Below are 20,735 nucleotides of genomic sequence, written 5' to 3'. Positions count from 1 at the left end.
TTTGGTACGTTGCATGTACAGTATTTTATTGCCATTTTTTTCAATATCTACAATACAATCTGTTCAATTGCTATCGCACAAGAAAAAGGCCATAAATACAATGGTCCACTGAGCTGCAACAAGCGCCGGTCACAAAACGTACACATCGGTGCCTGTCTTACACGTTTCTTCAAGCATGTGCATGCACTGCACGGCAAGATGTTACGATTATATACAACTTCACGGTACTGAATGAGCGGTAGCAGGAACAAGACGCGGTCTATACAGAGGAGAAAAACAATGGTAGTAAAAACAGCATGAACAACATGAATCACTGGACGAGAGAAAAAAAAACCTATACAGATCTATGCCACAGTCCAGTTGCTCGGCAGGCTATTTGGCACATATACAGAAAACTGATTATGCAAAGTGGCAAGTAGTTAAATACATGCAGGTGTGAGTTGCCTTCGTAACACACAAAAGAGCATTCACTGTTTCGCATCGCTTGTCAGTAGAAAAGGGAGCCAAAACAGATTGCATGTGTCTTGGTTATTATAAAACAGACAAAGGGTTAAAAACACAGACACACTCTGCCTCCAGAGTTTACACGTAAGATTCTTCACCACCTGTGCTGCTGCCCACAGATTCTGTCCGAAGGTGGCCGTTCACGCCACCATGCCTACTCAGGTGAGAGCGAGAAGCCTCAGAGTCCAACTGGCCGCCGCTGTTGGGGCTGCCATCCTTCCCAGGTGACGATGACTGCTTGCTGAAGATGCTTCGCAACTGGGCAACACTCCAGCTGATCTCCTTGGGGAAGTCGTACAACGACTGCGGCTGGCAACGGTCGTGGAACGAGGACACCACGACACACTTGCCGTTTCCGCGGCTGGCAAGCTGAGAGTCCTTGACGTGAACGGGAGGGTGGTGCCGGAGGCGGATGCCGCTGCCGTCGCTCACCGTGCGGTGAACAGCCTGGTGGGGCTTGGGTGGCAGGGGCGGCGGTGGACTCTCCGATATCCCCTCGTCGCTGCTGTCCACTTTGACGAGGATGGCGTGGTGGGTGTCGCTCGCGACGTCAAGCTGCTCGTTGTATTTCCGCAGCGACTGCTCGTACAGCTGCAGCGCTTTGCTCCCCAGAGACAGTGGCTCCACCTGAGGTTCCTCCAGAAGTGCGTCATCCGCTTGCGACATGGCCTGCGATCTTCGAAGTAGAGTGCGGCGAGTCATGGCCTCCTGGTAGCTGGGCGGCTCCATCGGTTTACTGTTGGGTGACCGGTGGACGGAGGCCAAACTGCAGTTGGTCGACTGCCGTCTGCATGGGCTGGTCCGGGACCGGTTCGATCCTTGTGACCGTGCCGAATGGGCGGACTCGTGGGACCGGTGGGACCTCTGGCTTCCCTCAGACGATGAGCTGCAGACGCTGTTGACGCGGGGTGGGCTATGGACACTTGCAAGGGAATCTGCCTTGATTTTGACGACGTCGTGCTGCCTCGACGGGGCGATGGTGATGATTTGGCAACTGTCCGGCCCTCCGCTCTTGTTCAGTGGGCCTTCCTGGATGTGGTCGATCTCGTCTATCTTGGACGTCGATTGGCTCCGCTTCCAGTCAACACTGTTCATCTGGTTTGCAAACCACAGCGCGTGCCTATCTGGCATGGCCAACGACATGTCGCACTGCTTCACCCTCTCCCAGTTGTTGCTGTCCATCGGTGGTCTCGGCGCCTTGCCCTTGCAGTGCTGGGGCCTCCGCTTGGGCTGTTCCTCCCCCATGTACTTCTGCAAGAGGCTCTCCTCGGAGGCACTCCTGATGAGCGTCCCGCACGGCCGGCTGACGTCGACCGCCGACTGCATGGCGTTCGCCCTCTGCTGACGCGCCCGGCACTTCCTCCAGCGGACGAGCGGGTCGTTTGCCATGACCGTGTCTTCCTCGCACGGGTGATCGTTTTCTCTATAGTTGCACGACTTTGAATACTGAAGATGCTGGGACCGAACGTCCCTCGATACTGGAGATGAACGGGCATAGAAACCGGCAGCCGAGATGGTCTGGTGTCGCGAATGCTTCGGCGCTTCCCCACCACACTTCCTCCGACGAACCACGTCGTTACAAGAGCCGTCGATGCTCACACCGTTGCTCCGGTTGTAGATTGACTCCTGCACGCCGACGGCTTCGAGGTGCGGCACGCTCTTGGTCATCCCTTGCAGCGTGGAGCCCGGGTTGTCTATTTCGACATCGTCCTCAGGAGTGTAAAGTTGAGTGTCACTCAGAGTCAGCCCAGAATCCCTGCTGAGGTTTGTCAACGACACTTTGGTCCGGTTTGGCAGTTTGGGACTAGAATCTTCCATGAGAGCCCTTTCAAGGCTGTCAATTGAAGAGTCATCTCTTCGGAAGGCACCTAACGAGGAAAAAAAAAGAAAGAACGTCAAACATGGAGAAATATGCAGCAGTGACGTGGAGAGCAACTTATATGAAACAGTGAGTAACATAAATTGGCGATGCCAAAGGACCAGTCTACATTAGCCAAAATACAGAAAATAATAGTTATTCGGAGAGGAGCATGCAAGTGTATCAAGAGCTGGCTGGCAGGATTGACATTAAGGTGGCTTGAAACTTGGACATGCTTTTGTAGAACCCGTCACCTGAACAGTGACTGCACAAACTTGAAACCTTAAATTCAGTAGGTTCGAGAAGTATCCCTGGCAGAAGTGCGAGAATATTTCCAACGTGCTAGTTACCAGTGAACAGTAGGTGCATTTGATTCTAGTTACAGCATGTTTTAGGCACTTTAGCAAAATTTATTGTACAGCTAGAATCTTTTCCATAAGTATGCCAAAGCCTCAAAACCACATTTGTCAGCATCAAGGTCTACCTGCAGTAGAAATCCGCTGCATTTAACAATTAATATCCCTCTTCGTTTTTGGGTTTTCATAAATGTAAGTTATGCAGAAAAATCACGTAATTTTTCTTTATGCTGTGAACCAGGTGAAAATTGGACTCTGAATACTGTCTTTCCGCGAAATGCAAGAACCTTTCCCGCAGGTAACAAACATGCATAAAACAAGGTGTTCAAGTTTCCAGGAACATGTCCCAAGTCTCCGGCTCCGGCGGCTGAAGCGGATGTCAATCATCTCTTGTGGACGTGTATGGGAACCAGTCTTTGGTGGGATAAACCGGGGGACTTCAACCGGTGGGTCCACGAAAACCGCTATTGCAGGTCGCTGCTGAACTTTTTACACGAGACCGGACTCTATGCCTACCTTTAGACTTGTACAGGGCCGTCAATTTCCTGACTACCTGGGCTTCTGTACCCCTTCTCTTTATTCTACCTAATGCGTCATCTTTTCTTGATATGCCGCATGGCAAAAATGCAAATAATAAAAAAAAGTTCGCTCATTATTGCCACAAATGGCAGAGAAGAGAGAGAGGCACTCACTTCCACTTTCTTGCAAGCTGTGCGGGCTGTCCGACTCCTCTGCCCCCGAGTCCTGAATGGAGGGGTCCTTCTGCGGAGGCTCGCCAAACAGGGTCAGCAGGTCCTGGCCGAAAATGTCCACGCTGTTCACAATCAGATACTCCACCAGCTGAGGCACTTGCTCAGAGATCTGCAAGCAGGAGGAAGCAAAATGGTCAGAGAGGAAGAGAGAGAGAGAAAAAACTGTTGGCAAGCCACAATTTTCAACTTTGTTTTTTAACTAAGCCGGGCATCATTTTGACTTGTAAGGAAAGAAATCACGCTATTTGTGTGTCCTGGTTCATATTTTCATGTTCGGGCTCCCTTTGTCCATGACTACAGCTCAGGGATGCCCTACTCTGTTCGGAAGCAGATATTGTCTCGCAATCAATACCTGACGAATAAAGTGCCTTTTGTGACTTTTTTTTTACATTTCAAGATGCACAGAATAGGCAGGAAAAAAAAAATGCTACTGCTTTTAATATTTTCGGTTCAACAGCTCTTCAGGTGAAGGAGCAGCTTCTGTCCCAACAGTGCTGGCAGCCTCAAGTTTTGGGGGATACTTAGGCCGCAGTTTCTTCCCTCGAGAATAGTAGTTACCTCAATAAAGCTCCATAAGATACGAGGGCCATTCAATGCCTCAAATGCCATGTTCCCGTGTCTAGCAGCACACAACGATCGAAACATAAGCGAACGTTTCCAGCAGATGCGAGTGCTGACCTCTGACTGCAAGGTGGGCGAGTTGTAGTTGTCGACAAACTTGGGGCTCAGCAGGCTGGGGCCGATGCAGACGGCCAGGTTGGACGAGGGCATCTTGTTCTCGGCGCTCCTGTTGTTGATGTGCCACAGGATGCACAGGAAGTGGCGCAGGAGCTCCACATTGGCGGGGGGGAGCCGCTTCAGCAGGCTATGCAAGAAAGTGCAAGAAAGTTTCAGCGCGGTGAGAGAGAGAAAACACAAATCGTGAAAATCGAAACTGCTAAAGGGGACAGACAACTGATTGTTGTGGAGTATATGCTGTCCTTCCCAAATGAAAGGGCACCACCTAAAACACCTTGACTTGAAACGTTTTCTCCGATAGGGCTCTAGAACGTCTGAAAGCAGGATTTTCAGATCTGCCAGCCTTCCATATGCTTCCAAAACGAATACAGTGAAACCCCGCATTAACGGAACCGCCGGGGAAAGCAAAAAAATTTGCTTTTGCGGGAATTTCGTTGCCGCGAGAAGAAAAAACAGCAAAAAGCATCCGCAAACCTAATTTTATTTCCATAATCTATAAATGCCAAAACCAAAGCAAGAAATTCATACAAAATTTAGAAGTGCAGTTTAAGTGTTGTGTGTGTGTCTCCCGTTTGCCTTAACCTTTAGAGCAGTTTACCCTTGTTTCAATGGAGACCTTTCCTCAATAATCAAGCAGCCCATTCATAAAAAAACTTCCTCAATCTGTTTCACCCGTTTGGTAGCGCACACTTTGCCTGCCTCCTGTGTGTGAGCACTGCTAGGTTGACAGGTAAGCCTTTTTCAGAAACATTCCGCATGTCCTTAAAATAAATACGCTACCGGTTGTCTTTTTTTTTTTGTGTGTGTGTGTGTGTGCGTGCTTTCATCCAGCAACAGCAACAGCTCTCCTAAGGCAGCATTTCCATACAAACAGTAATACTATGTATATTGTATGTATATGCCAACTGAGGACAACACAATTTAAATGGTTGATTATTCAAATGTTTTCATTGTGCGGGGAATTGAAGCTTTTAGTAAGGATAGCGCCTATAGAAAACTATATCGATACTGAACTTTCACAAAAATGTTCTTAATAACACTCGAATAAACACCCATACATATTTTCATTTATGCCCGGATAGTTTACTTTTAAACAAGTAACGTATTTACAGTTTAGCAGGCAAGACAATATCTACTTTTGTAAGAGCGGGAAACACGTTCATATTGCACACACCCTTAATAATTTTACATTTTTACAAAAATGTTCCTTTTAAACACAGTGTAAAAATAGCTTATTCACTTCGCAGAAATTCCACCTTGAAATGAGGTGTTTGCGCATTACCCCGTTTTCTCTTATTCATCTTTTAAGAACACAAAAAAGGGTACGCATGTTTCTACCACCGTTTTCCTGCCTTTTGCTGGAGCAGTTTGACGAGGTCATAAACAATGACCATTCAACAAATCCCAGTCCGTCCACTCTCTGTGTCCATCAGCTGGATCAGCTCCGTCGTTCTACGCGATGCATGGTTTTGGGCTAGTGCAATGTTTTTACCTCAGACTGAAGAACTGCGAGCTGACTTCAGGATTATGCACATTATGCAACGAACACCCTTTTCGAAGCATTTATTCTCAAAGTAGATAATCTGTCTTCATCAGAGGAAATCAGCAGGAAGCCTGAAATTTTTTTAACCAAACCACGAAGTCTGCCATTTTGGGGGGGCCTGGTTCAGATTGATTGATTGATTGATTGCAGGGTTTAACGCGCGGACGCAACGTAGTCGATGAGGCGCGCCGTGGTGGAGGGCTCCGGATTAATTGTGACCACATGCGGATCTTTAATGTGCGCCGAAACCTCGTACACACGGGCGTTTTTGCTTTTCGCCTCCATCAGAAAAGCGGCCGCCACGGCCGGAAATCAAACCCACGATCTTGTGCTCAGCAGCGCAACGCCTTAGCCACTGAGCCACCGCGGTGGGTGGGGCCTGGTTCATTTGAACCCATTGAACCTTGAATAATCTGCCCCTGTCCCTGTGGTTACCCCCAGACATAAAATGCTGGGTTTCATATAAGGTAGAGGGCATGCACTCCACAAAAATTGGTTGTCTATGCCTTTAAGCAGTTATAAAAGTGATTAAAATGTAACATGAACTACTCCCTTTCTGGAGTTATTCTCTCCTGTTGCAATGCTAGCAGTCGTTTTCCCATACCGCACGCAGTAATAGCGGATCAAAGTTTGATAAAGTGAACTTCCTTCACATAGTATATTAACTGTAGGCATAGTTGTATCTCAAGTTGCAAGTGCTTCTGGGTTGCATTTCTAAAAAATGTACTTTTTTTTTTCATCCTCTAACCATAATGTATTTAACCCCCCACTGTAATACTCCAAACTGGGCTGACAGTATAAATGAATGAATGAATAAAAAATACTGAACCAGCTTAAGAACAAAGTACCAAACCAGCCCACTTATTGGCATTTTCACACACGTCTGCAGTTAGACCAGTGCTCACCTGATCGTGTAGTCTCGTTTCTTCCACTCTGGTTCCACGTGCAGAACCTTTAGCCACTCCGAGTAGAGGCTCCTTTGCAGCAAGCAGTCAGGTAGGCAGGCCAGGAACTCCTGCCACGAGAGAAAACGGGAGGTTTGATTGCAGATGAACATGTGCGCCCTGCAGGTCAGGAAGTTTCACCCCACCGCTGGTTTAGGGGCTGCGGTAAATTGACTGCCTAGTCGTGTTAAGTGCCACATGCACACACTCAACAGAGGGCCAACGCAGGCCAGCTGGTGCATAACGTTTAAACAAAAAACACCACAGATACAGGACTAAAACACATTCGGCTTAAACACGTGCTTAACTTAGATTAGTTTTACTTGAGCATACAGTTTAGGTTAACAAATAAGCTTGCAATCTTGTGCGAACACACCAATTGCACACGATGCAAATAAGGTCCAGTGGAACAAACTTTTGGACAAACATTGTATCTTTGCCCCTTTGACTTCGAAGCAGCCTGGTTTAGATCAGAGGTGGATACAGAGCTGGTGAAAAAGGAAATATAGAAGAATAACCAGAGATATGAGCCCTAGATCGCAGAGGAAGACACGAGAAAGAAACTTGCCACAAACATAAGTTCACCTATGAAACACAGGGCTATGCGCGAGTGTGGCCCTTTTCAGCTTCAGCTGGGGGTTGTCAAAGTCTGGTGTCAATGTCCCTCTTGATTGTTGCGCTGCAATTTTCTAATGTTTTGGGAACTGCTAGGTTGGTGGGCAGGCATCACCGCAATTTGTTACCCACCCCAAAAGACCCATTTGAACCATGATGTGCCTGGAGATTGCTAACGTGTGCTAAAATCTAGATGCATGACCACATTTCCTTTCAGCCACATTAGGAGGAACTGAAACAGATTAGAACCCACAACTTCATGCTAAATCACACAACGCCTTATTTGCTGAGCCACACCCATGGTGGATGTTATGTTTGGCTATGACTGAAAGGGAGGCGCTACTTGCAACACACCTTACTCGTCAATCTGGCCGAACAAATGGCTGAAATTACATTCCCCACAACTCAACACTTAAAAAAAAAAAATCGGCATGCAAGTGAAATATTCCGGTGCAATGCCCAGCCCCACCCACCTTGAATGCGGCAGCAACAACATGGATGGGCACATCGGCGAGGTTCAGTTCTGGATCCTCCTCTAGCCTGGCCTGGAGTTCCCGCTTGGAACGGACATTCCCGGATTTCCGGAAGATGCCGTACGTGAACGGGCCCCGCAGAAACAGCTGCCTCAGTAGGGCCTGCAGGAGAACAAAAGGGAGTGATGAAACAAACCAGGCTGCTTCTTCAATCAGGCATCCCAACGACATACCCCAGCTTTTCGCACAGGTTAGCGAGTTTGCATTTAAGGCAGCAGATATTAACTGCTTACACCCTGGCATCAGTAAATGTTGAGGCACGTTACAATACAGCAAATATACCAGGTGAGTAATACGATAAGTAAATATCCTGAATGCACCCCCCCCCCCCAAGACGCTGCCTCTTTCACTGCTTCTAAACTACAAAAATCACCCGCACACTAATAATGCTAGGGCACTGAAAGATTGCATTTTCTGCACTGCAAACTGTAAACCCAAGAAAAAGCACGGCTCTGCAGGAAGGTTTTGCCTAAATTTTGTTGTGGTGGGACCAATAACTCATGCTGCACTTGTTGGAAAGTATTGCCATTCACAAGCAACAACCGCACAACATGGCTTACCAGCAACATAGAGTCAGTTCCAATCTACCCCTAATCAGACAGACATCTCGCAGTGTATGCACCGGGTTGCATATGCATTGCTTCAGCCACACACATACGAATGGTTTGCAAGAACATATGAAACTTAACCAATGCCACTGTTTTCTTTGCTCACAGTATCCCAATGACACCACTGCCCCCCCATTAAAGAAGTCATAAGTGCTGTTCAAGTCTATGCATGTATGACTGTCTGAGTCATGCGTGCCACCCTAAACAACTGCCCAAAGAATGAGTCAAAGCCATTATTTCTTGAACAACTCCTTCTCTAGCCTGTTGGAGTAATCTTATAAGCAAACCAGTTACTGCCTGTGAAGGTCTTCGTGAAAACTTATTCATGTGGAATTGCATACGGATCCAGAAATTCCCAGATTTGTTTATAATATATTCCATGTGCTGCGAATTTTAACTACTTTTTGTGTTGCTAAGTATTTTTCTATATGCAATCCTGCCATTATGTAACAATGTTGAGATTTTGAAAGATTATAAGGTATCTTCAAGCAGCATGAGGGTTCAGACCTACGCTAATTAAGGCAACTGAAAGCCTATAAATCCAAGTTTTGCAGTCTCATGTTTTGAATTAACTGCAATCAAATGCTTATTACTTTAAAAAAATTCAGGGAAGCTTGCACTCACGTGCAAGACTTGTATGGCAAAGCTGTTGTAGGTGAGCATTACTGGACACATAGTAAAATTTCAGTACCGCTGTTTATTTCCATAGCTACAGCGCTAGTAATCACAGTCATATGCACTGAAGAGGCAGCTGTATTCTTCACGATGAGTGGTGGATGCAAGCTCATCCTCAGCATTGTAGACTTCCACCACCTCAACTGGTGAAGTTTGCACGAAGTCGTGCAAGGCTTGAACCATGGCGAAGCTGCAGGATTTCTTTATGCGTGAGCACTGAGCATTTGTTAAAGTTTTAAATAGTTTATTCACATGTTCCGCCGTTTCTTCGCACTGTGCTGGCAGTAGTCATAGTTATGTGCATCAATATTGTAGTGTTCCTCATGCCAAGCATTACATGCATAGTAGCACTTGATGGCATCACCAGAGGAGTGGGTGTTCCCCCCCCCCCACCTCCACTAAAGTGATTGCATGTGCTGGGTACTCTGCGGTTGCCACGAGCCACGCGCTTACAAGTGCTCAGCTTTTTTGTTTGTTTGTTTTTGCTAAAGCCACTGCGCGTGCCGGGAGCGCTCCGTGGTCGCTGCGAGGCACGCGCTCATGAGCGCTCCGCATATTCTGAATATTTTGTCCTGCAACATCGAACTTGCGGCTTGTAGAACAGCTCCGCTGTTAATAAGCGGACCAGCCCTTCCCAGCAAAACGCTGATAGAGTGCGCTTACCAAAACTGGTTTGGGAAGGACCCCGTTGGGCGAAACCTTGCCAAGGTCCTGGCCAAACAGGTTGCCGACGACGGGGGACATGCTGCCAGAGTCCGTCGAAGACTGCTTGGAAGACGGCTGCTTCTTGAAGGGCCAGTTGATGAGGGTCGGCCGCCGCGGCTTCTTCGGCTTGCCGACTGAAAAGCATGTGGTTGAGCATCAGCAACCTCGAGATATTGAGATTAACTTTTCTTTACAAGCAAGTCTGTTTTACGCCTACACAAACAAGGCCCAGTAAAGATCCCTGCCTTTTCTGGGTGACAAACTTCCCCCTTCAACTTTTGAAATACCTCAAACCAAATTACAGCAGCTTTTCCTACCTCTGACAATTGTGCTACAAAATCAGCTTCCAGCAGCTGACAGTGCCTCATGTGAATAGAATTCAACCGTTCAGTTTCAAGACACGCAACCACAAATGCTGCCACGAATCGGCTAGCATTTTGTCCTCGAAGTACTTCTATGAACACAAATGCGTTGGCAACTGCGTTTGGCAGCCCCACCGAATCGCTGCGAGGTTAGAGACTTACCTTCGGTGGAGAGGCTGTACTTGTGGTAGTTCCTGCGGAGGATGAAGCTGCACTTGTAGCCAGTGATGGCGTCGGAAAGCGTCGAGATGTCTAGGCTGGAGCTCTGCAGTAGCTCGCGGACAAAGTTCATCTTGATGCAGTAGGGGTACTCGTGCCCTATGAGGGGGTAGGGCGCCTCATCCTTGCCCGTCTTCACCCAGAGCTGGAACTCCTCAGGGTTGAACACCTGCGCGAGAGGCAAGGAGAAGTGAGAGGTGCGGAGTCAGTGCTACAGCTTCATGCTTCACAGTGGACCAAGGACTGCAATGAGCATGCAAGCAGGTCAGAAACAATGTGACAGGTCCAAACATTGTGAACATAGTAGTGGCCCAATGGAGCGATTTTGCAACAATTACACTTGCCTGCACCTCGGTGTACCAAACCAATCTTCCTTTGCGTCAACTGCGCTAATGTCCACAAAATGTTTTGTAGCATAAATTTGTTTTTCTTCTGGCATTACCCTTAGAGAGAATTTGGTTGGCCCCCAGTACAGCGAACACTCGCACAAGTCTGCAGTCAGTGCTTACAAGACAGCCCGCTTTGGTATTGAGAGTTTCGATTGTTCGGCAGAAAATCCAGAGATGAACACTGAACACAGGCTCAATTTTTAACAAACCAGTATGCAGTCCATACAAATCAAAAGTAGACTAAAAGTTTCTTTTGAGGGGAACTATACTCATGTGGACAAATTCTATACGGGTTGCAATTCTTACAACAGAACTGTTAAAATACTGGTCACCACACACTTAATTATTCTAATTCAATTAAGAATGAGCACAGTTGGAAATTAAATGCACAAAATGACCTTGTAGCATGATGCCGGAGCGATTGAGGGAGCAGGAAAGTGATTTTTTCCAGACAGGTGATAAAAACAAAATGAGCCTATCTTTGCATTAGCAACTTCCATAATTTTGCACGCCTATCTTACAACTCCAGTAAAGGGCTAAGTAAATGAATAGCAGTTCTGCTTTATCAAAACATCGAAGGCACCTCAAGCTAGAAGCTTGGCAGGACGATCAAAGAGTGCAAGTTAAGCGAAATAGCATGCCCTCCAAATGCAGTCTTTGAGCAGGGAAAATAAACGGCTCATGTAACGTGACAACTATGACCTCTAATGACCAGAATTGAACTTACGCCGCCCAGTTTTTGTGCGACGAGAAAGATGCAGTCCTTGGTAGTGTGAGTGTTGGTGATCCCGATGGTTTCTTGCTGCAAATTTGAGAAATAAACGAGATCGTCACTAACCGCTCCACTCATAATCCACATATACAAGCTTAAAAGGAGGCCATTGCTTACATATTCCTGCTGCGATATCGAGTCCCAGTAGTTGACTTGCAGAGCTGTTGGCTGTCGCCCTTCGCGCTCCTTCGCCTCAGATATGAGCCTGCAAGCAGGTGGATGAACTCGTCAGGACGTAACAACAAACAAAAACTAACCCCCACAAATCACTTTTGTTTCCAAAATGACTAATCTTTGTAAAACTCCATGGGAACTGCACAGAACTGGGGGAGGAAATGGTCCTTGAAATGTAAAGAACTTCAAGTCTTAAACTCTACAATCCCCACGAATGTGTATGCACTTCCCAAGACGAAAAGTAGCGTGGAACTGTTCTAATAACCTCGCAATATGTGCAAAAAATTTAATCTTTCTGTTTGAAAGTTACAGTAAAGCTGATTTTGCCAAGAGCCTTCAGCAAGGCAGCGAGAAACCAGAGTAAAAATGAGTTAAATGCGAGAAAACCACCAGCAATTCTGACGAAGTTGAAAAGTTTAAATTATCGTGGCTTTTTCTGGTTCTCATACAGCAGTCTAGTTTCCACAAACCTGGTAACTTGAAGGTTGCTGTTTGCCATAAACAGCAATTGCAAACTGCTCAAATAAATTGCAAGTGGCCATAAATAGCCACCCTCCCCATCAGAGTGGTTTCTGCCATCAGATGAGGGTAAGCGCAATGGGTGGCACAATGAAGAAATGCTTTTACATATTTAACTCTTGTAGATAAAAATGGACAGCTTTTTGTGTGTAAAATACTGAGCATGAACAAAGCAGGTGAAGGCTTGCCATGCGCAAGAGATGATGAGACTGAACAATAACACATTACAGTTCATCTTAACATCATCATTCATCTTAACTTCTACTCAGTCATAACAAATTTGGACAAACTATCAATATCAAACTTCCGTCTGTCGGAGCTCAAAACACGCTGAAAACAGTAATTATGTTTGGTATGACTAGGGTTTCACAATACCACTAAGTTAAAAGCGGTTCCATAATATTTGTTTAATGTTAGGGCCGTAGTGTCCAAAGTAGGGTAAAAGGGATCGTGAGAGCAAATAAGTAGGGTCAACTAGATCGTGAGAGCTATCTAGAGCTGTTCGCAAGTAACGCAGCCCCGCCATCGCCAGGTTGCTGTATTCCTTTTAATCGCTCGTGCAAAAACTGGGCTGACTTGTTCCTGCAATAATTTCATTCCCGGAAACACGTTTCCTCGGCAACAATTTTCCGCTCCCTAAACGAATTCGGCGAGCAAGTGCCAAGTATGTACGAATTGTTGCGGAAACAAGACAAACCTGCGGAAATTCGCTGCTCGGCTACAGACAAGTTTTCGTACTGTTTCCGCGAAAAACAAGTAAGCTATCTACCATTTTCCCGGCATACGACTGACGGGGACTGTTGTTGCGCCACGTTATCGCTCCGACTGAAATCTGAGTCATTGCACCGAGTGGCGACATCGCGAATTCTTCAGGTTTTGAAGGGGAGGACCAATCAGAAAACCAGCCATTGCAGAGGTTTGACTGACGGGGACACGTGTTACTGCTCCGACTGAAATCTGCGTCATTGTCACGACACCTCAAACTTTCTTTTTTTTTTTTTTCAGATTCTTGAAGCGACAAACGAATATGAAAACTAGCTTGAAATTAGCCTATTAGGTGTTAAAATCGTCGAGGTGTGGCTCGAACAAAGCTTCCCCCATAAAATAACAATGCAGTACGAAATGTGCGACGACGCCTTGTTTTGTATCTTCGGTCGGCGCGGAAGAACGATTTACCCGAAAATAAGAAATGGAGCACTTACTGAGCGAACTGGTTGTGCCACAGATCCCTCGTGGCCGAGGAACTGGTAGAATGAAAGAGACAACAGCAATGCGGTCAGGTAACGATAAAGTTGCACGAACCGCCACGCACACACAACTATAATAACAAAACATAATGGATAAAATGCACATTCACTTGCACGTTGTCCACGCGCACAACGCAAACTGATGATTTACGTGCATACAAACACACGATGACTGCCCATTCACTCACACACTGACCATGTGAACTTGTGCTTCATTCGCGTCGTTAATTTAGAACGCACACTTTGAGGGCAAATTGGTCAATACCTTTCGCCAGCTCGTTCGCGCAGTAGTTGGCCGTTTACAGTCCGCACAACAACACGCACATCACGAGGCAGCGCACTGTGGTGCGGGGGGTTCGCACTTTTTTAGCACTGACTTCGTATTGACCACCACCACTTGCACAGTTCTCGTTTCCGGACGCGAACCAGGAAATCGCTCCGACACTGACATCCACGAAATGCCCGGTTCGGCTCCGTCGGAAAAAGTGGCGCGCGCGGGATGCCGGGGATTTCAAAGTCAAGGTCTGGGCTTGCGAGGGGCCTCGGGACGAGAACAGGTAGCCCGCAGATGAGTGTCGCCGGAACAGAAAGAGGGAGAACGAACGCTCACGGGGAGACAGCGGCGGGGTGAGGTGAGAGAAAAGGGACGGCGAGGAGAGGAGGATGGACGCCCCCGCGGAAATGGGCAAACAAGGATTATCTGAAGAAGCAACAAGAGAAAAAGAAAAGCTTCGTCCGTCACGTGTTGCTGCAGGGTTGCCAAACCGTCGCGACGGCGTGGTAAGCCACCTTAGCGTGGTCCGAGGAGGAGGTTCCTCCTCGTCGTCTTCGCGAGAAGACCAGAACCCTTTTTTTCCCATTTTCGCTCAGCCTCCCCCCGCCGCCCCCCCTGGCTGCGCGCACAAAACGTTCCTCCGGCCCCTGGTGCTTTCTGCCGACAATAACCTCGGGGCCACTTTTACCCCCTCTCGCTTCTTCCAAGCCGACGGACTGCAGGTGTCTCTCAGACAAGGTGCCCAAAATAAAAGGACACAGAAAGGCTGCCGATCACCTGAACCGAAAGTTCTGTACGTGTACGCTCTCTTGTTTCCTCGTCACTTCCTGTTACACTTCGCTACAGCACAATTGTCAGTTTCGGGTTCGGCGGGGCAGCCGTAAACTTCATCACGAGTGACCCCTGCTGTGGGTACGGGTGCTCCCGGAGACGCGTGCTGTGCCACCGAATGTTGTTGCCCTGCCCACCGACCGAGACGCACGCGAGAGGGGGAAAAAATAATGGAAATGAGGGCTTTCCCTTGCACTTGCTGCCAAAGTGAGAAAAGGACAATCGAAGCTTTCTTCCGCACTACTCGCCTCTTTTCTGAAGTTCGGATAACCGGTTTTCGGCACAAGACACCGTAAACTGGACGCACGCTAGACTCCAATGAATGAACGCCTGTTTAGTTTTTTTTTTTCTTTGGGACCACGCGTGCGATCGGTTCACGCCCGCTTGTTGCATGTTCGAGATAGTTTACTGGTATTGCGGCTAACGTCGGCCACGTACGTTGGAATCATCTCTATCGACGGAAACTACCGCAAGTAAATGTTAGAACAAACTTTTATACTGCAGCTTGAATAAAGTAGCACAAAAGAAAAGAAAACAGGCGAGCCGGGGCAAAGTGAGCGAAGCCCCGTAAGGACGGTCGAAAGCATCCCTCGCTCAGGGTTCCTAAAGCAGTTCCTCCAGTACCGTGCCCAGTGCTCAGAAGAGCCGAAGCCCGGACGTCTAGACACCTCAGACCGGCTTTTCTTTCAACCAGATAAACACAGCGCAGGAGCTGGCCAGAAGACGCCCATTTTTCATCACCACAGCCTCAATCTCGAAGATCTCCCCTCAACGTACGCCATTTGCATGCTTGGGAAGCAGTAGTCGTCTGACCGCCGCGCGCCAGAGTACGGCGGCGCCAACGCTTTCAGATAGCGGCGGAGCGCACGTCGCCTCTCTCGGTCCCGCATCATCCCTGAACGGGAGGGACACGGCCCTACGGCGACGACGTGACGAGGCCCACGCACCGACTCGCCTCCCCCTGGGCGACAGACCGCAGGAGACGGAAAAGACGCCAGACGGCAAAGGCGATGGATCCCCTGGCGCGACGCAGCGAGAGCTTTGCGCGGAATATGGCGCCGTTGTTGTTCCGCCCACCCCTCACCTGGTGCTAACACCCTCCCTTTACTTTTTTCTTTAAATAGTTTACTCGAGACGCAAATCTGTCGCTACCTTTGTCCCCTTGTTTGCGCACCGTACTCGCGTGAGTTTGTACAGGAGGCTAAAGAAATCGGTCGAAGCAGAGGCCAGAGGCGCCCGGGGGACGATGCCCCCAGGGTTACGTCCATCGTCGACCTGTCTGCCCTGTTCCATTTTGTTGAACAATTTTTGTTTGGTTTCACCTCTATACAAACGAACGTCGGGACGAGTTTTGTTGCTCTAGGGTGAGAAACTTCGGAGCACGCGTACTTTGTCCGGAGGGATTGATTACGGGGTTTAACGCGCCGAGACTACACAGTTTATGAGGCGCGCCGTAATGGAGGGCTCCGGATTAATTTTGACCACCTGGGGATCTCTAACACACGGGCCTCTTGTCCAGAGGGAAGGCAGAACTGGTCGACAATTAATGGGAATACGTGGTGCGGCATTGCCCGTGGAGCACGGGTCTAGCATTTATACCGAAAGAATTTCCGCGCGTTCCGAGCAAAAAGAAACGCTAAGCTTAGAGGAACCGCGCAGACAAAATACAAGTCTGGTTTGTCCAAAACACTGCCCTGAACCAACATTAACGCCAGTATTACCAATTTTAACTCAAGCTTTCAACAGCTATTATGCATAACAGAGGAAGCAGTGGCCACTCAACAGCCAGTTCCTCCCTGGGTCCTTATGACGTCACAGGGACTTAGCGTGATTGGCGCTATAGCCGACCAAAGCCAAGAAGCACGGCTGCGCGATTGCAGTGATGCCAATGGGTCCGCCTGATCTTATCGCTTTGACGTGCTGTTAACCCACCAACTACTCTTTTTAGTATACCCCATTTACGTCATGAGCTAAAAATTTTTTACAAGCTTATCTTTTTTCGCTTAAAAGAACGTTTTTCTTCTTAAGTTGTAATTTCGGGGCTGGATTCCACAGCGTATTCCTAGGCCGAACGATATCCCTAGGCAAATAAATGCAAGCTCATACAATATTTCGCGTCTTTTATAAACACTCCATGCCTGCTGGAAGCAGCGAGCGCTCAAGGTGTAGAGCTGACGTCATCGGGTCGCGTGAACTGCTCTCTCTCGACCGCTGTCGCACCAACTCCACAGGTGGTAATTTAGGCACAAGGAAACAAAGGACGACTGCCTCTATCTGCGTCAGCGGACAATGCCCGCTTTTCCGCGAGGCTTTCTTTTTCGTACTACGACAGATTCGCCAACCCCCCCCCCCCTTACAAACCTTGTGACATCGAAGCGGCAGATTCGCTTTAAAAGTACCCAACGAAATCGCGAGCTCCAAGTCAAATGCTCTTACCGAGGAAGAGCGTTTCAAACTGTACCTTCCGAAAACTTTGCGACCATGAACTCACAGCCTAAAGAATGTGAGGATTCATCAGTATGCAAACAGCCCGATAAAGAAATCAAGAAACAGGATAAGCAAGAGTTTCCCAAGTTGGAAACATGTGGCTCTGCCACTGATCAACAAGATACATATCAAGCCGTGCGCAGTAACTGAGCAGTGAAGTTCACAAGCCACCTTCACTGTCGTTCGCAGTCAAGATCGCAATCCATCCTATCTAACGCCCTACTTGCTGCAGCAGCGTCGCTCATCATGTCTGCCAAGTTTCCGGCGAAGCGAGCCGCACGCGAGAAAAAGATGAGCTGTAGGCGAATGAGCTCTCACGACGCGCCCGTTCTCATCTTTACAATTCGATTCCCCCGCGCCTACGGTAAGTGGTGCGTCGGGAGGTTGGCGGTCCTAAACTATACATAGACGCGCGATTAATAGGCAGGCAAAAGGCGGGAATAGCTCGGGATCACACGCGAGAGAGTCATCCAGACGTAGGTCAGACGGCGAGAGAGCTGGGCGTTGGCGACGCGACAGAAGCCACCGCCAGATCCCGGGGCTTCGGAGAAGACGCGAAGCCGAACGACAATCAGGCGGCGATTTTCCGCTCCAGCTTCGAGAGAAGCATCTCTCATCGAGGCGTGGCCGCGGGGTGGAGGACCAGCGAGCGCCCGACGCGCCAGGACGATTGCGGCGGCGGCGGCGACCAGATAGAGACACAGACGGAGTGGCGAAACAGACAGGGAGTGCTAATATCTAGGTTGCGAGGAAAGTCCGCGCTTTCGTCTCCCGCCGTTGTTCGGAGAGCGCGAATGATTCTGACGACTCTTCGTGGCGGGGGCCGCCGCACAAGTTGAGCTCATCATTCGATCGAGCGTGTATAATTAGGGAAAGGGAAAGAGAAGAAATCGCGCGCCGAACGCAGTACGTACACGACGACGGGCAATTAAACAGGGGCGACCTTACCCCGCTGACCCAAATGCGTGCACGTCCCGTGTCTATCCGGGTGCACACACACACGTACTCACGCGCGCACCCACCAGGACCAATCTTTTTTTTTTTTTTTTCCTTGACCAATGAGAGCGGCCGAGAAGGAACGGAGTGTGGGCAGGGAGGAGGGAGCCTTGCGGCACCAAAGCACGCTGGGGGTCGCGGTGAAAACGCTGTGCTTTCTTCCTCGTTCAACCTCTCCCTCTCGCCCGGCTATCTGAACCGAATACCCGAAAAACGTGCGCATCGCGAGCAGTTACGCAATGCCCGAGGCCCCCCTTTTTGTTTCTCGTGCCGACCGTGCGGAAGGGAGTCCACGATAGCGCCGACCAACGAGAGCACGAGAGGGCAACGCCCTCGTACCTTTTTTTGTTGTTTACCATACATCTTGCGTCGAGGAGGTACGAAAGGGACGCACGCGCCGTTATCAATCACGAGAATGAGCACGCGCGCTCGTTATCTCGTCGACCCGAGTCGCTCTATTCTCACCGCCTCGAATTTCGTAAGAGCCGGCGAAAACGAAGCGATTCGGCCGCCGTGCGGCATTAATCAAGTTTGCCCGAGGAAAGCGCATCATTCTTCCCGAACTGTATAACTGGGCAGCGCCTCATCACTCCGCGCGATGCGGGCGCGTTTCGAGAAATGGAGTCGTAAGAGCTCTTTTTCGCGGGAAGATTGGGTGTGTTTAAAATGAATCTCCGCCCCTAATGTACAGAAAAGTGACTATATATGCTTGTGGTCGCTCCCAATCACCACACAATCACAGAAGCCGCCCATTAAATACGCTTCCACACGAGAACAAAATTTTTGTGCGGGTGATCACTAAAAACAGCTAACCGAACCGATAGCATGCTGGCGGGTCAGGAACTACCGGGCGGCAAAAGCGTTCCGGTACTTAGCTAAATAGTGTCACCGCTCTAGCTCCGCCTCATTAATAGCTTTATCTCCCGCTTTTCCCCCCTTTATATTTAATGCCTTTCGAAGTGGTCGTTCATTTTAAGATTGCGAAAGACGGCTGCCGTTGCGTCATGCACACTCCTAATAGAGAAATGCGCAAGCTCCTTTTTTCATTTTATCTCGGAGCCGACGTGCAATCTAGCACTCCTCATCGGCACGCCGTCCCTGCTGAACTGACCGCAGAAAGGGGGCGGAAAATAAAAGCGTGGGGGAAGAGCAGCCTTCAGTTCCGAAGAGCGAGGCATCGCCCCACTAAGAGCCCATTTGGGGCCCGACAGGCGAGCGGGAGCGCTTCCAAGGGCACTGGCTCACTGGGTGCTTAGCTCAGAGGCGCATTAAAGGAGCGCCTGCTCCGGGTTTACACGCCGCCCGATCTGTTGCGTGACACAACCACCGGCACTGCTGTGGAGCTTTAAAGGCTCTCCCCTTCGTTTGCCCTTATAAACTGGATTCCTCTGATGCCTTTTACACCAGCGGGGCGGGGCCAAACTCAAGAAAGCCGGGCATTTAATCGATTACAAAAGGAACGACGGCGGCGGCAGCCTTTGGGCCGCCGACGGCAATGCACGAAGGAAATAAATGACGCACTCCACCCTGGCACGAACGGAACGACGTCCCTCCGACGAAGGCGAGTCGAGACGTTCGTCTCTGCGAGCGATTATGATGGTACACTTTTATTGCGGCGCGAGCGGACGATAAAAGAAAGGACGTCGAGATGCACTTTCGTGCGCCGGACAGCGTGTTTCGAGAGCCGCGGGTAGGCTTCGGAGAAGAGTAATCCTGCCGTCTGCATGCGAATTAAAAACCCGCCGGAGGAGCGACTGAGAGGCTCGCGAAAGCGCGGCGAAGTCTGGGACAATGAGTTCCAGGATAGCGCCAAGGTTATACGACGAGAATGAAACGCTGTGCATGGCGCCGGCACGTGTACGCGGTTTATCTTTAGTTGCGCATCAGAATAGCAAATGATGCGTGTACTGCGGGTGTCTCAGAATGAGGAAGAGAAAGCGTTACGCGAGATTATCGATGCCAGGCGTAGCCCATGACCGCAGCAGTACCGTGTTTGTTTCGTGGTCACAAATACGACGCATATTTACCCCAAAAGCGTCGACCAGCATACCATACGTGGATGGAAACAAACGGTGCGCAGTACGCCAGTTACATTCCGAAATTCGTGCGAAGATGACAAATGCCCCCGTGACCTAGCAGCAAGACTTGGAACAATAGGCCAGCATGGAAAATTGCCAACCCAAAACTAAACAGTTCTTCATGACGCTGGAAAGAATCCCTGACGCTTCCATCTACAGAACTTGCTAATAACTCCGTCCTGAGAACAGTCATTTTATCGCTGCAACCGGTGTGATGCAACTACGCCGGTGCAGCGCATTCTAGAATATACCCCGACTTCACCAAGACTTAACGAACCTATCGATGTGCAAAGGTAGAAGGGAGGCGACCGCTCACCTGAAGGTGACGACGACGTTTGTAGTGGGCCAACCAATCACGAACGAGGTGTCTGCAGAACGCGTCGACTCGCTCACGTCCGCCAGGCAATTGGACAGCCACATCTCGCAGGTGCGCACTTTTTCCTTCAGCTTGTAGTTTCCAGACGATCTGAAACAATGCCACAGCGGCCACCACACGATCAGTGTACCGCGGTCGCCGCCTTCCATGACGCAGCAGCGTTCAATTTTCTTCCAATCG

General features: G+C 49.1%; 1 protein-coding gene across 3 annotated transcripts in view; it reads right to left on the bottom strand.

The window, feature by feature from the left end:
• The window catches only part of LOC144152189 (uncharacterized), a 648,411-nt gene continuing 627,676 nt past the window's right edge, over positions 1 to 20,735 (bottom strand). For all 3 annotated transcript variants that reach the window (XM_077683415.1, XM_077683416.1, XM_077683417.1), the window contains 11 exons: positions 20,496 to 20,645; positions 13,469 to 13,510; positions 11,691 to 11,778; positions 11,529 to 11,603; positions 10,356 to 10,581; positions 9,790 to 9,965; positions 7,784 to 7,945; positions 6,657 to 6,766; positions 4,149 to 4,335; positions 3,411 to 3,579; positions 1 to 2,372 (listed from right to left, as the gene is read on the bottom strand). In XM_077683415.1, coding sequence (XP_077539541.1) covers positions 583 to 2,372; positions 3,411 to 3,579; positions 4,149 to 4,335; positions 6,657 to 6,766; positions 7,784 to 7,945; positions 9,790 to 9,965; positions 10,356 to 10,581; positions 11,529 to 11,603; positions 11,691 to 11,778; positions 13,469 to 13,510; positions 20,496 to 20,645 — 3,175 coding nt within the window. In that variant the 3' untranslated portion in view covers positions 1 to 582. The remainder of the gene's footprint in view (positions 2,373 to 3,410; positions 3,580 to 4,148; positions 4,336 to 6,656; positions 6,767 to 7,783; positions 7,946 to 9,789; positions 9,966 to 10,355; positions 10,582 to 11,528; positions 11,604 to 11,690; positions 11,779 to 13,468; positions 13,511 to 20,495; positions 20,646 to 20,735) is intronic.

This window comes from Haemaphysalis longicornis, unplaced genomic scaffold (genome assembly GCF_048455015.1).
Source record: "Haemaphysalis longicornis isolate Haplotype H1 unplaced genomic scaffold, Haemaphysalis longicornis Haplotype H1 scaffold_9, whole genome shotgun sequence".
Classification (NCBI taxonomy): domain Eukaryota; kingdom Metazoa; phylum Arthropoda; class Arachnida; order Ixodida; family Ixodidae; genus Haemaphysalis; species Haemaphysalis longicornis.
This window is presented reverse-complemented; position numbering and strand designations above follow the sequence as displayed.